We start from the raw sequence: 14,214 nt of genomic DNA, 5'->3' as shown, positions 1-14,214 counted from the left end.
TTGGATACTGTAAATCATTGGGTTACAGGTTATGTTGAAATAGCAGGCCAAGAATAGGAGCAGAGTGGGCATCTGGACAGAATTCTCCATAGTTGGAGATTGGCAAATGGAATGCTTTGGAAGGTCAAGGAGAAAAGGAAGTGGAGGTTGCTGTTGGATTTTGTTGATCCATGAGTGTTCTTAGCAAGAAAGAGAGTGATTTCTGGGGGAGCCTGGTAAGTCCTCCTTTTTAAGATGGAAGGGCTTGATAACAATGTGAGGGGCAAATTTCATTGGTCAAGGGGTCCAGCGATGGTAAAATGGAAAGATACACAGATGGAAAGATAGCTGCTTGTGGTTAGAACACTGTAACACATTTTTCTGGGTTTGCAGAGAAATTAAAATCCAGCACAACAGGAATGGCAGGGCTGTGAATCTACACGCGAGACATACTTTGTGAAATTCCTGAAACTTCAGAGAGAGAGGAAAAATGATGCTTCATAAACTTCAGATACTCCAGAAGGCAGATCCCAGAACTGTTGTGTTCATTGTAGGATAATCAGCACCTGGCACATTTATGAGCTCAGTAAATATTTGTTGAATGAATAACACTCTTCCAGAGTCTTTCTTGTCTAAATAGATTGTCATGCCAGAAAATTTTGATTCATGTCTGACACCTAGTGGTATTTTACTCAAACTGCTACTAAGTGGCAGCATTTTCCTTTTATTTGAGGGAGATTCTGCGGCAGGTCATTTGCAGTGTAAGAGCTTTGTTCCTGAAACATATCTCTGACTTGGTTTGGGGCAGTTTTACTATTGACATCTTCTAGGGCTGTAATTTGAATAAGTCAGTAGTGAATATTTATTGGTCATCTGTCATATGCCAAGCACTGTTCTGTATGCTGGACTTTTTCATGTAGGGTATGTTCTTTCACATGGATGACCTCACTGAATTAGAATACGTAGGCAGAGCATTCATTGGGAACGGTTAACTTGATTGGGAACTTAGAGTTCTGTGGTGATTTTACACGTGAAACCTTTCTAAATTTATTTCATAGCTTTTGGTGCTGTCATTTCTATGTCATGGCATACTGCTTTTCATTAATGTTAAGTAGGCATTTGGGACAATGAATGTAGAAGGCAAGGTTGTGTTTGTTGTCCGTTTATATTATCCACACCTTGGAGAGTATTACATAGTTTGGAGAACTATGGGAGGGTTTTGTTATCTTTCCTTAAGAAAAAGTAGAGTTCCTATTTGTTGGTGATGTATGCTGAAGTATTTGAAGTATTTCTTGATGAATTGGCATGATATCTGGGATTTGCTTTAAAATACTTTAGGGAAAAAAAGTAAGCAGGAGTGAAACAAGACTGGCAGGGTTTTTGCAGCTATTTAAGTCATGTTCATGGGGGTTTATTCTACTGTTTTGTCTATGCTGGACATTTTCTGCAGTGAAAAGTAAACAAAAATAATCAGATGGGTGTGGGTTAAAAGAAAGTGTATCATGATTAAAGTAGAATATAGTCTGCTTTTTAATATTTAACAGATTTTATTTCATTATGTTTCACCTGATACCTCTTGAAGATGAGGTTGAGTAGAGAATATGTGTTTGCTTATAATAGATATAATTTGACTGAGCCCCAGCAGGCAACATTTTACAATGTCCAGAGGTTATTGGAATTTGAGGTTTGCAGCTCATAATTATTGGAGCTGCAGATTGGAGGCTTGGGAGATACAGTTTTAAAGTACTAGCCATCACTCTGGAAATGAGAGCACCTTTAGTAGAAATTTGGGAATACCTAGATTTAATAAAATGGCATATATTTATTTTTTTAATTAGTGCTTCTGCCATAACCAAAGGAAATGGAGTACCCAATAACCTGCCATATCAGTCTTCTTAAATTGGCTGCTGCTTCATAATGATATATATGGATTTTTGCTTGTTAGACAATGTGTCTCTGTTAGGCTCTTAGGGTAATCTTGTATGCCATCAGCAAACCAGACCCCCAAAATAAAGATTAGAAGCCTGTTTTCAGCAATTAAAAATGGTTATGAAATATTTCAGGCAAACAGAAAATATAGGGGAAAAAACGTGGCTTCCAAATGCTTGCCACCTGTATTTGTCGTGTTTCCGTCTCGCATCCTTCCCCCCAGTTCCAGCTCCCCCTTCCCTAATCGCCCCCCCCCAAGACATAAATGATTATAAGTATGGTTAAGGTGTTTTATATTACTCCTTCCCTATTCTCTTTCCTCAGAGGTAATCACTAGCCTGAATTTGGTGTTTATTTCCCCCCGTTTGTTTTCTGCCTTAAAGTAGATTCATAATTCCTAACTTTTGCTCACTAAATTCTTCTGCATAACCTTTTTTTTCTCCCCTGTGGCAATCTATTACCCATCCAAAAGAAGCTGAGCTCATTTTTCATTATTTAGATTTAACTCCAGTATCTATTTCAATCTACATTGTGGTTTCACTTATTTTTGGTCTGAAAACTAAATATCAATTTCAATAAGCTATTTAATTGATTTTCTTTAAATAATTAATGCCTGGAGCTTTAATGTTCCATTATGTGATGTATCTCTCCACCTTTGTGGGAGTATACTTCTTCCAAGGCTTGTATAACTTTCCTATGAAGCACAGTTTAAGTTCAACGGTTTTCTCTTGTGTAGAGATTCTTTTTTTACAACAAAGAAATAAATTAAAAGAATACTTAAAAAAATTAACTCTCATTGTAAATGAGAAGATTGGTTCCATTTTTTAAAAAATTGTTCAGCAGCAACCTTAAGAACTCAGAGAGAAGGAAGAATTTTAAAAGCTTAATCTCAGTGGTAGCCATTATTTTCTATTGCTTTGTTTTTGTTTAAAACATGGATGGTATTTCTTTGTGTAAAGTATAGGGGCGCCTGGGTGGCTCAGTCGGTTAAGCGTCCAACTTTGGCTCAGGCCGTGATCTCACAGTCCGTAAGTTCGAGCCCCGCATCAGGCTCTGTGCTGACAGCTCAGAACTTGGAGCCTGCTTTGGATTCTGTGTCTCCCTCTCTCTCTGCTCTTCTCCGGCTCATGCTCTGTCTCTCTGTGTCTCAAAAATAAATAACTTTTTTTTTAAAAAAGTATATATTTTTTTCACTCTGTTAAGAAATATTTTTCTCTTGGGGCGCCTGGGTGGCTCAGTCGGTTAAGCGGCAGACTTCGGCTCAGGTCATGATCTCACGGTCCATGGGTTCGAGCCCCGCGTCGGGCTCTGTGCTGACAGCTCAGAGCCTGGAGCCTGTTTCGGATTCTGTGTCTCCCTCTCTCTGACCCTCCCCCGTTCATGCTCTGTCTCTCCCTGTCTCAAAAATAAATAAACGTTAAAAAAAAAAAAAAAAAGAAATATTTTTCTCTTGTCCTCAGAACTACAGGATTCCCTGACTTATACCTATTACTCTGTGGATATTCATTACAGGGTCCTTTTTGCAAATGGCATACTTCAAAACTGTCACTTCTTAAAATAATCTATTTGCTTTAATCTGTTTGCTTCTATCCTAAGTTTAGATTTTGAAATAATTTACATGTTGCAAGTGATTTTGATTTTAGCATTCTCTAAAGAAGAAAGTTATTATAGGTTTAAATAATCTTTCTTTTTTTAATGTTTATTTCTGAGAGAGAGAGAGAGTACACGAGTGGGGAAGGGACAGAGAGAGAGGGAGAGAGAGAATCTGAAACAGGCTCTGCTCTGTCAGCACAGAGCCCGATGTGGGGCTCAATCTCACGAACCATGAGATCGTGAGACACTAACCGACTGAGCCACCCAAGTGCCGCTAAATAATCTTTCTTAACCGACAAAGCCCACTGGCCTAGAGATGTAGCACACTGGTTTCAACACCAGTCTTTTTTGAAAACAGGTGTGTAGTTCATGTCAGTTACTGGAGACTTTTTAGTGCAATCCCTTAATTTTTTTCGACCTTCTTTTTGTTAGCGTTCTGTAGTGTTTGGCTTATATTCCTCAACTTTCCCATAATCTGGCAGTTACATTTGTAGAGATACTCTTTCAACCAGGATTTAATTAAGTACTTTCAGAGTGACAGGCCCCCTGGCTCATTTATCCCTGATCTGTATGTAAACCTTCTGGACGTTTATTATCAGTCTAGCAGAGTAATAACATTTATTAAATACCTACTTGTATTAGACATTATATAAGCATTTTAATGGATTATCTCTTTTAATCCTCATAACAGCCTTGTCAGGTGGGGATATGTTACCATCATCCTCATTGTTCAGATGAGTTAACTGGATCACAAATAAATCATTTGTCTCAAATCACAGGGAGGTGAGGTTGCCAGATAAAATACAGGATGCCCAATTAAATTGAATTTCTGAGAGACAACTAACTCTTGTATAATTTGATACCCCCCTCCCTGGAAAATAAATGGCAGAGCTAGGATTTTAAACCATATAATCTGCCTAAAAGGTCCAAGCTGTTAGCTACTGCCATATACGGGCTATGGAGAATAAAAATCACATCTATCTGGATATTCATCCAGTATTTGGAAGGCAATCACTACCTACACTTACTTTCTTCTTTCTTTCTTTCTTTCTTTCTTTCTTTCTTTCTTTCTTTCTTTCCTTTTCTTTTCTTCCTTCCTTCCTTCCTTCCTTCCTTCCTTCCTTCCTTCTTACTCATTATTTTTCAGTATTTAGTATAATGTAAAAATATGTGCTTTTTTCCCCTGATTTCAAAGTCTAATATTCAAGTAAATTCATATATGTGTTTATGTCTTCTTGTTTAAGTCTTTATTAACTATATGTTAAATAACATAGCCATTATCATTTAGCCATTTAGATTATTCAAATTCTTGTCTTTTTACTTCCTTTTCTCAGATACAGAAAGATTTAATTACATGTGTGTGCTAAAAAGATACGTTTTCTTTTCTTTTCTTTTCTTTTCTTTTCTTTTCTTTTCTTTTCTTTTTTGATAAGATCAAGGAAATGACACTTGAATAAGGTATTTAACATGGGGCGCCTGGGTGGCTCAGTCGGTTGAGTGTCCGACTTCGATTCAGGTCATGAACATGCAGTTCATGAGTTCAAGCCCCGTGTCGGGCTCTGTGCTGATAGCTCAGAGCCTGGAGCCTGCTTCGGATTCTGTGCCTCCCTCTCTCTCTGCCCCTCCACCGCTTACACTCTGTCTCTCAAAAATAAAGATAAAAAAACCTTTTTTAAAAAGGTGTTTAACAGTTCTTTGAAGCATGTCCTATGTGTTCTTTAAAAAAAATGAGAAAGTATAAAACACAGATGTACAATTAAAAGAGGCTTTTCACTAAGAATTGCCAGGGAAGCTATCTGGCTCTGCCAGATGATAATACAGAGAAGTAAGAAATCATTTTTCCTTATGAATTACCACAACTCAGGGTCAGACTTTTAGTTTTGCACATCTGGAAATTGACTTAAAAAACTAAAGACACAGAGTGCCTGGCTGGCTCAGTCAGTAGAGCACGTGACTCTTGGTCTCAGGGTTGTGAGTTCAAGCTGCACGTTGGGCGTGGAGGCTACTTAAAAACAAAAACACAAACAAACAAACAAAAAATGAAAAACAAAACAAAAAAAACCAGGGACACAAAAGATTGAATAAACACACATTTTAAATCTGGTATTTTTCATTTCCAGTTTCAGTAGGATATATTAAAGAGAAGATGGTTTTTAAAATTATTTTTTCTTTTAAAAATTCTTTAAAATTTTTAATTGAAGTATAGCTGACAGAATATATTAGTTTCAGGTGTACAATATAGTGATTTGACGTTTATATATATTACAAAATGCTTGCTATGTAAGTGTGGTTACCATCTGTCACCACACAAAGGTATTACAATATTATTGACTATATTATCTATGCTGTACTTTTCATCCCATGACTTACTTATTTTATAATTGGAGGTTTCTACCTCTTAATCCTCTTCACCTATTTCACCTGCCCACCAACCTCCCTCCCTTCTGGCGACCACCAGTTTATTCTCTGAATTTGAGTCTGTTTTGGTTTTTTGTTTGTTTTTTTTTCAGATTCCACATAGAAATGAAACCATATGGTATTTGTCGTTCTCTGTCCATCTTATAAAAAGAAGACACTCTTAAAATTAATGAGCCAAGTGTTTAATTCAAGACTTAGAGTCAAGGAACATGGAATTTGAAAAGAAGTATGTTTTGTAGTGAAACCTGTCTGTAATTAAGGGATATCAATTTTCTATTGTCCAGAAGGAATCAGATAATATCTAGGTAGCAATAGTAAGTCAGATTTTAGAGAAAATTCAGAAAGGAAAGTGACAACGAGAATCATAAGTGTAATTCTCAGCAGATGTAATAGTTTCTGCTATAATATTGGCCCCTATTTTATTCAGTCTTTTCCACCTTCATATGTTTTCAGGCACAGTGTATTGAAAGATTTGTCAATGACAGAGTGTCTCTGGATTTGTAATGACAATCACTGCAAAGTTAATATTTCCTTTATAGAAATTAAAACAAAATTATTTTGGACTACATCTGTTCTGTATATGTGAAATTTTCTATCGGGTTTACTACATTGCTATCCAGCTAACTTTTAATTTTTTAATAGAAATTATTAATGTCATTTACATTTTGTGTTTTTAAATATAAGTAGGGTATAATCACCTTTCGGACATAGTGGACCAGAAAACATTAATGAGAAAAGTGTTTCTTCTCTTTTATTGTACAAATCTTTCCATGAAAGCAATGACTTGATTCAGTAAAATTTAGTTAAACCCTCAAATCTCTAGCTAAGAAAAAGTAGATGGTTTTCTTTCAATGCCAGCTCCTGTAAATGTTGAGTTGGCTACAGAGAGACCTAGACTGATTACGGACTTGATTGAAATTAAGTAATTGCATTTTAAGTGAGTGATACTGAAAAGAAACTTTTTTCTATTCAAAGTCTTTATAAGCAGACTATCTACTTGTATTCAGTAAAGCTTGACAAAAGAATAAATAGTTCAATTATTTTTGAAGCAGCAGGGAACACCATGTTTGGATTCAGACCTGAGTTCAAATCCCTACTCTGCCTCTTTATAAGGTACTTAGTCTGTTTCCTCTCAGGTACAACGACAATATTAGGATCATAATGCCCATCCTGAAGGCTTGTTATGAGAATCAAACTAAATAATAAATTTATTTATTCACTGAATAACTATTTATTGAATACCAGTTCTGTACTAGGCATTGTTGTAGGTACTATGGATATCAGAGAACATGATAAAAATCCCTGCTCTTCATTTTAGTGGGAGGGACAAACAGCCAAAAGGAAAGCAAATAAAAATGTAATTTTAAGTAGTGAGTGATAAGTTCTGTGAAGAAAAATAAAGCCTGACATCCATGGGAAGTTTCCCCCGGCTTTTTATTATAATTTTCAACACACAGCAAAAACCTTGTCCATCTTGGTTCAGCAACTAACCTGTTGCTATATTTGCTTCATTTACCTCCTATCCACATGTGTATCTGGGGGGTGTGGGTATCTTGGTTTATTTTTTCTCCCAACCCATTTGAAAATTAAGTTGCAGATATAATTATAGAGATATAATCATATAATCCTAACAATTAGTCCCTAACTACTTTAACAGATATCTCTTAAGAATTAGGACATTCTTCTTTATAGTAGGGATTGAACTAACATTAGTTCTTTTTTTCCTCCAAAGCCTCATGGAGAAAGCAGTCATCAGAAATGGCAAAAGGGTTTATAATATTTTCATGTCATCTAAACATAGAAGGCTGTATAAAGTTTCTTTGGGAAGATATGTGATATACAGTATATTTATAATTTTTTAAATTGGATAGTAGGTACTGTGTAAGTGTGTTTTTATTACCTTTCATGTTTTTAATTCTTAAAGACATAAAAATATGTCACTAGTTTTCATTTAAGCGCTATGAAGAGTGGAAATGTACATTGACTGAGGAATTACTCCATTTGGCCTTTGGAAACTCTTTAAGAATGTAAAAATACAGAATAATTATCTCTATTATAGAAGAAAAAGTTACTAGTTTGTTTAAGTAGAAGTGTTTACTTAATTGCAACTAGATTATCAAGTGGCAAAGCAAGGATTTGGATCCATATCTACTGGCTTCTAAAAACAAGCAATTTCCACTATATCCTGTTGCATTATAAGTGATCGACTTAGCCATTCACGACTTCAGAGGAATTCCTTCAGAGTAAATAGTTAAATATGTAAAGGAATCTACTGAAATATATTCCTTTATTAAGAATTTTTTGAGCCACCTTTGTGATGCACCATGATGAAAATTTAGTTTTATATGGCAAGAAATGTAAACTTTTAATATATGACACTCATCTTTTGCCTAGCATTGCAATTTAACATATATTAGTATATTACTCCATGCATATATATGTGCTTCATTTTCTCAGTCAAGTTCTTTAAGAGTCAGGGCTGTGTCTTCTACTTCAGTGGTTCCCAAGCATGAGTGTGCATCACAATCATCTCAAGAGTTTCTGATTCAGTAGGTCTCGAATGGAGTCCCCAAATTTGCATTTGTAACACATTCCCTGGTTATATCAATGCTGCTGGTCTGGGGACCACACTTTGAGAACCGCTGCCTACCTCTTGGCCTTACCTCTCACCACAGTCCTTGCCTTGGTGCTTATCACTTAGCTTAAATGCCCTCTCATCTGGGAATCTTCCCTTGATTTCTAGTTTATTGAAACTGTAAGTTGTTCTCAAATGTTAGTGTGTGCAAGAATCGCCTGGAAAACTCGTTGACAAAGCAGATTTCTGATTGGACCCTGAAACATGGATTTTTAGCAAGCACTTTCAGTGTTAATGCAGGTGATCCATCGATAGATTGTGAAATATTGACTTACGGAGTTGATCATGCGCTTGTCATTGCTATGATTGTGTATTTTATTTATTATTGTTTTCTATACTACAGTATCATTTTGTGTGTATGTCTGTCTCCCACCAGAGCCCCTGAAGGGAAAGGACTGAGTCTTAGTCATCATTATAACTTAATGCTTAGCACAATGCAGTGTTAAAGAGCAGTAGAGTGCGTACTGCCTGTGAAATCTAGCTATGTGACCTGGGAGGATTTAATCTATCCTAGCCTCAGTTTCCTCTTTTATGCAGTAGTGGTAGCAACACTTAAGTGCTGTGGAAATTAGTTCTCAGGGCATGTATAGTCTTTAGTGTAGCAATTTACATACAGAATGTCCCCACTAAATGGAAACCATTACTATTGTGATGGTGGTTGTGTTCTAGAAGAAGCAAAATACATGTTTGACTTAATGAAAACTCCTAAATTATGATTTTAGCATCCATATTCAGGATATGTGTTTCACGCTTCATTAAAAATCTTTGCTTCGTTGCCTAAAATACCATTTTCTGTTTTGGCATTTTAATAAAATATTGTGAGATAAAATCATGCCTTGGGCTTTTTTTCTCCTGCAGGAAAACCAAGAAACCGCTTGGAACCAATGGACACCATATTTGTTAAACAGGTTAAAGAAGGGGGACCTGCTTTTGAAGCTGGATTATGCACAGGTGCTAATATTTTTCTTTAAATAATAGCTTGTAATTTCTTTTTTACTTCATTTCTTCCTTCTTCCATATTTCATTTTCCACATTTTTATCTCCTGTATGTTTTTTCCTATGTCTCTGCATCAGTTATTACTATTTTTGAAACCTACTTAGCTGTGTGTTTCTTGATACCCAAACTGATGGGTTTGGACAGAAATAATATAAATTATAAATTAGGAGCACTTTTGGTTACCACTTAGAGAATGGACTCTTGGGGGCCCTTTTAAAAGCACCTGTTTTGCATACATTTAATTTTGATGAGGATTACAAAAAAGCCAAATGATAAAGATGTTTATTGGCATAATTGAAATAATCTTGGAAATCCAAGATTTGGAAGTACCTTATCTGCCAGAAGTGAATTAACTAATTTGCACTGCAAAGAATAACCTAAGTCTGCAGTGGAAGGCAGGACTTGCCACGTAGGTATCCGTGGATGTGGTCTGGTAACTGTTCTAAAATACTCTTGTGATCTGTGATTTCAGCAAGTCTTTTTTTTTTTTTAATTTTTTTTAATGTTTATTTATTTTTGAGAGAGAGACAGTGCTTGAGCAGGGGAGGGGCAGAGAGAGAGGGAGACATAGAATCTGAAGCAGGCTCTGGACTCTGAGCTGTCAGCACAGAGCGTGACATGGGGCTTGAACCCACGAACCATGAGATCATGACCTGAGCTGAAGCCAGACACTCAACCAACTGAGCCACCCAGGTGCCCCTCTGTGATTTTAGTAAAAACTATTTAGTTTAGGTTAATGCACACACTAAAATAGTTACTCTTTTTGTTTTCAATATGAAATAATTTAAATGGAAATTAGTAAAAAAACTATGTTTTACTGCCTTTTGAATAAAGTGTAGTCTTTTCAGCTATAAATAGTACAATCAGCGGATGTTGCCACTAAGATTTATTAGGATGTACTATTTATTGATTATCTCTTCTGTCATAGTTAAAGTAAGCCTAATCCTAATCTCATTAATGTGTATAACATGTATATCAGTGTACATGTGGGATTCCATTACCCGGAATGTATCTCCTATCTTATCCTAAGCCTCGCAAAAGCAGGAAGATATGGAGATGCTGTGAGAAGCACACAGAAAGTACTTTTTTTTTTTTCTATTTTCCATATCTTTTCTCTCTCAGTCTTTTCCTTTCTGCTCCCCTGAATTCTTACTAGTAATCCAAATGTCCTTTATTAAAATGAAGAACAAGTTAATATACAGAAAGCCAAAACCATGTGCACACCCATATTCAAGTTCCGTAATATAGCACTAATAAAAAAAACTAAATGTGTTGGGAGGATACTACAAGGAAATGAGACTGAAAGTAGAGGATAGCAAGGTAGTAAAAACAATCAACTGTCTAAGCGCACTGAACGATGCTTCTCTATCAGAGATGACAGGGTAAACAGAGAAAAAGCTAGGAGTTCTGCAACTCAGAAAACAAGTGATAGGGTTATAAATAGTATAGCTGGAGCCATTTGGTGACTATACCTTTTGGCATTTCTAAGCTCATCATTGCCTGGGGCTCTTAAGACCTAGCTCTATTTCATCAGAAGTTGTATGTATTAAAATTTAGATTCATTTTTGTGAAAGATACTTTAAAAGATAATGAACAAGAATATGTTAAAATTAAGTACATTAAGAAATATTTCGAAAGTTGGGGCACCTGGGTGGCTCAGACAGTTAAGTATCCGACTTCGGCTCAGGTCATGATCTCATGGTTCGTGAGTTCAAGCCGTGTCGGGCTGTGTGCTGACAGCTCAGAACCTGGAGCCTGCTTCAAATACTGTGTCTCCCTCTTTCTCTGCCCCTCTCCCGATCACTCTCTGTCTCTCAAAAGTGAGTAAACATTAAAAAAAATATTTCAAAAGTATTCAGAAATGACTTTTTAAGGAATTCCCCATGTGTTTTTTTTTTTTTTTTATTCCTCTTTGTAGGTGATCGAATTATAAAAGTCAATGGAGAAAGTGTTATTGGAAAGACCTATTCCCAAGTAATTGCTTTAATTCAGAACAGGTAAGATTCCTGAAATATGATTAATTTTGGCCAAAGATGGGTGTTTATAAATCAGTGGAGGAAGTACACTTAATACATTAATGTCTGTACCCTACAATGGGATGTGGAGAAGCAGGACTTTTCCTTAAAGTGGATAACACATTTGAGAATTGCCAAGGTTGAACTACCTGATGGTAGCTTAACTTGGTGGCTTTGCTTTAGCAAATCTATCAGATTTGTGAGTAAAGTCCTTTAGAATCTGAAAGGAACAGAGTTTAGATTTAAATGAAATGACAATTAAATTTATGATTTGTTTATAACAAAAATGTACATGAAAGCCAATGTAATTTATTTTAAAACCTCTTCCTTAGATATCTTTATATACCTTATTGAATCACATTCTTGGCTCCAGTTTATTCATTTGTTGTAATAAAGACAGCAAGAAATTCTCTTTGAATCCATCTCTCACCTACGTTCTACAGAATGAGAGACTTTTGAATTCTAAAGGCAAATAAATATGTGTAGAGAGACTGTGAGATCTCAAAGATAACTTAGTCTTACTCTTCCTGTCTACCACACACCGAGAAAATTTTTCTTAATTATAAATAAATAAATAAATAAATGGAAAGCCAAAGTGGTTACCAAATTGAATTCCTGTCAGATGCTACTGGCCATGACTGGGGTCCCCTTGTCCAGATCATCCCTATTATAATTAAATTGAAGTTCACTATTTTCTGAAGACTTTTATCAAAGTCCTCCAACCATGTCTAAAGCATTTTTTGATATAATCTAAGTTATTTACACTAATGCCCTAATACATTGTCATTTTTGCAGTTAGATGATGTGATTGGGATTTATTGCTCTCCAAGTATTCTTCTTACTGTTTTACTATTTAATGAAATTCTTAGAGAAAGCAAATCTTAAATCTTGCGTCTGATGTTAGATTCTAGGTGTTCCTGACAGTGATCCCTATTTGATCTCAAGTTTCGGAGAGAACAGGGGACTGGTGAACAATTTAAAGCCACTTCAGAGGCAGTGGGGAGGTCACCCAAATTTTTATTCCCTTGAAATAATTTAGATCATTATACGTACACCAATGTATCTTATCAATTTGTAATTTAAGAATTTTTTGTGTATTTGCTAACATCTCTTCTTTAAAAATAGTATTTTTCCAAGTAACCACGACTTAATCTCTGTTACTCAAAATCCACATTAAGTTTTTTTTTGTTTTTTTGTTCCTGGTGCAGTTCGTCTCTCAGAATAATAACACTTTGGAATGACAGTCTTGATTTTTCAGCCAATAAAGCAATTTGAAAAATAGAGGAAAACTGTTTTTTGATTATCTTATTTTCTTTTAAAAAATTGTGTTCCTTTTGTCTGCAGTTGGTAGCAAATGGATAATGCAGCACAAAGCCATTGAGATTCTGCAGTGTATTAATGTAAAAATGTATCCTTGCAGAAGAATTTATCTAAGCGTCAGTATGTATTTTCTACCAGCTCTAAATACTGAAATACAAGTACCTACATATTTTATCAATAAAATTTATTTGAACCTGTGGTTCTTACAGTTGACTATTCTCAGCATTTATGAACCTCATAATAAGTTCAAATCGAACAAAAAGTGACACCAGTAAATTATTAGGTTTCGTTTTCTTTTTTTTGTTGTTAATTGTTTCTTCATCTCTTGATTGTATTGGGGGAAGAAAAAAATCTGTCTGATATTGTTAGGTTAGACACTGAATCACTTGATGGAGATAGCCCACCATCCTTGCCTTTTCTAAATGTAATTCCAGGTCAAAGGACTCAGTATAATTCACCCCTTTGTGCTTTTTTGAACCTAGAGAAACTTCTCTATCATTTTTAACAGGGCAGTTATAGTACCAAAATAAAGTGAGACTTTGAGCCGTTTCTCTAAAGCCTCTAAAATTAAGTCAGAGAAGAAAGCAAATAGTTGAGACACTATATAGTTTTTAGAAATGAGTCATTTTGATAGTTATGATGGTGAACTCTGATTTCCTTCACTTCTGAGGCCAAAAGGGAATATTTCAAAATTGAGATGTTTAATATTACTTAAAATGTTAAATTTGAGGGTTCTTTGGTTATTTTCATGTGACTATATTTTTAACTTGATAAATAGTGAAAATATGTGGTAAAAATTATAATTCTTTCTGTGTCTTGAATTAAAATGATAAATAAATATATGCTGAAGAGCTTTGTTCCAGGAGTATTTAACATAAGTAATAAACTTCATGTTCCTAAATTAGAAACACATTATAAAGAAGATTTACCTGGTTATAAATAGCTCTAACATATGGCAGGATGCCTTCTTTCGTTCATAGTTAGCTTGTATATATAAAAGTGACTTCTTTTTTTAATGATTTGGGTTTGAAAAGTAAAGATTAAAAAAAAAAACCCAAAAATTAAACTCGTAAGCAAATTTAACAGATACCTCTGAGCTATCTTTTATGTCTTTTGTATACACTTGCCCCTCCCCTAAAATAATTTTTATATATATTCAATTTCAGTGATACAACATTGGAACTTAGTGTTATGCCAAAAGATGAAGACATTCTCCAAGTGGTAAGTTTTATTTATTTAAATCTGAATTGTTCAACAGTCTCAAACACTAGTAAAAATCCTTTAAAGATGGACTTTAAAGGTGGAGGTGGACAGAATGAAAGATTCTG

The 14,214-nt window shown here is 35.2% G+C and overlaps 1 protein-coding gene across 8 annotated transcripts in view; it reads left to right on the top strand.

Moving 5' to 3' along the window:
* The window catches only part of ARHGAP21 (Rho GTPase activating protein 21), a 135,754-nt gene that overhangs the window by 74,105 nt on the left and 47,435 nt on the right, over positions 1-14,214 (top strand). For 6 of the 8 annotated variants that reach the window (XM_042945125.1, XM_042945124.1, XM_042945123.1 and 3 more), the window contains 3 exons: positions 9,413-9,505; positions 11,470-11,548; positions 14,053-14,107. In XM_042945125.1, coding sequence (XP_042801059.1) covers positions 9,413-9,505; positions 11,470-11,548; positions 14,053-14,107 — 227 coding nt within the window. Of the gene's footprint in view, positions 1-6,035; positions 6,146-9,412; positions 9,506-11,469; positions 11,549-12,913; positions 13,007-14,052; positions 14,108-14,214 lie in introns of those variants that run through there. The other 2 variants (XM_042945128.1, XM_042945130.1) reach the window with 2 other exon arrangements.

The sequence above is a fragment of the Panthera leo genome, chromosome B4 (assembly GCF_018350215.1).
Source record: "Panthera leo isolate Ple1 chromosome B4, P.leo_Ple1_pat1.1, whole genome shotgun sequence".
Taxonomy (NCBI): domain Eukaryota; kingdom Metazoa; phylum Chordata; class Mammalia; order Carnivora; family Felidae; genus Panthera; species Panthera leo.
This window is presented reverse-complemented; position numbering and strand designations above follow the sequence as displayed.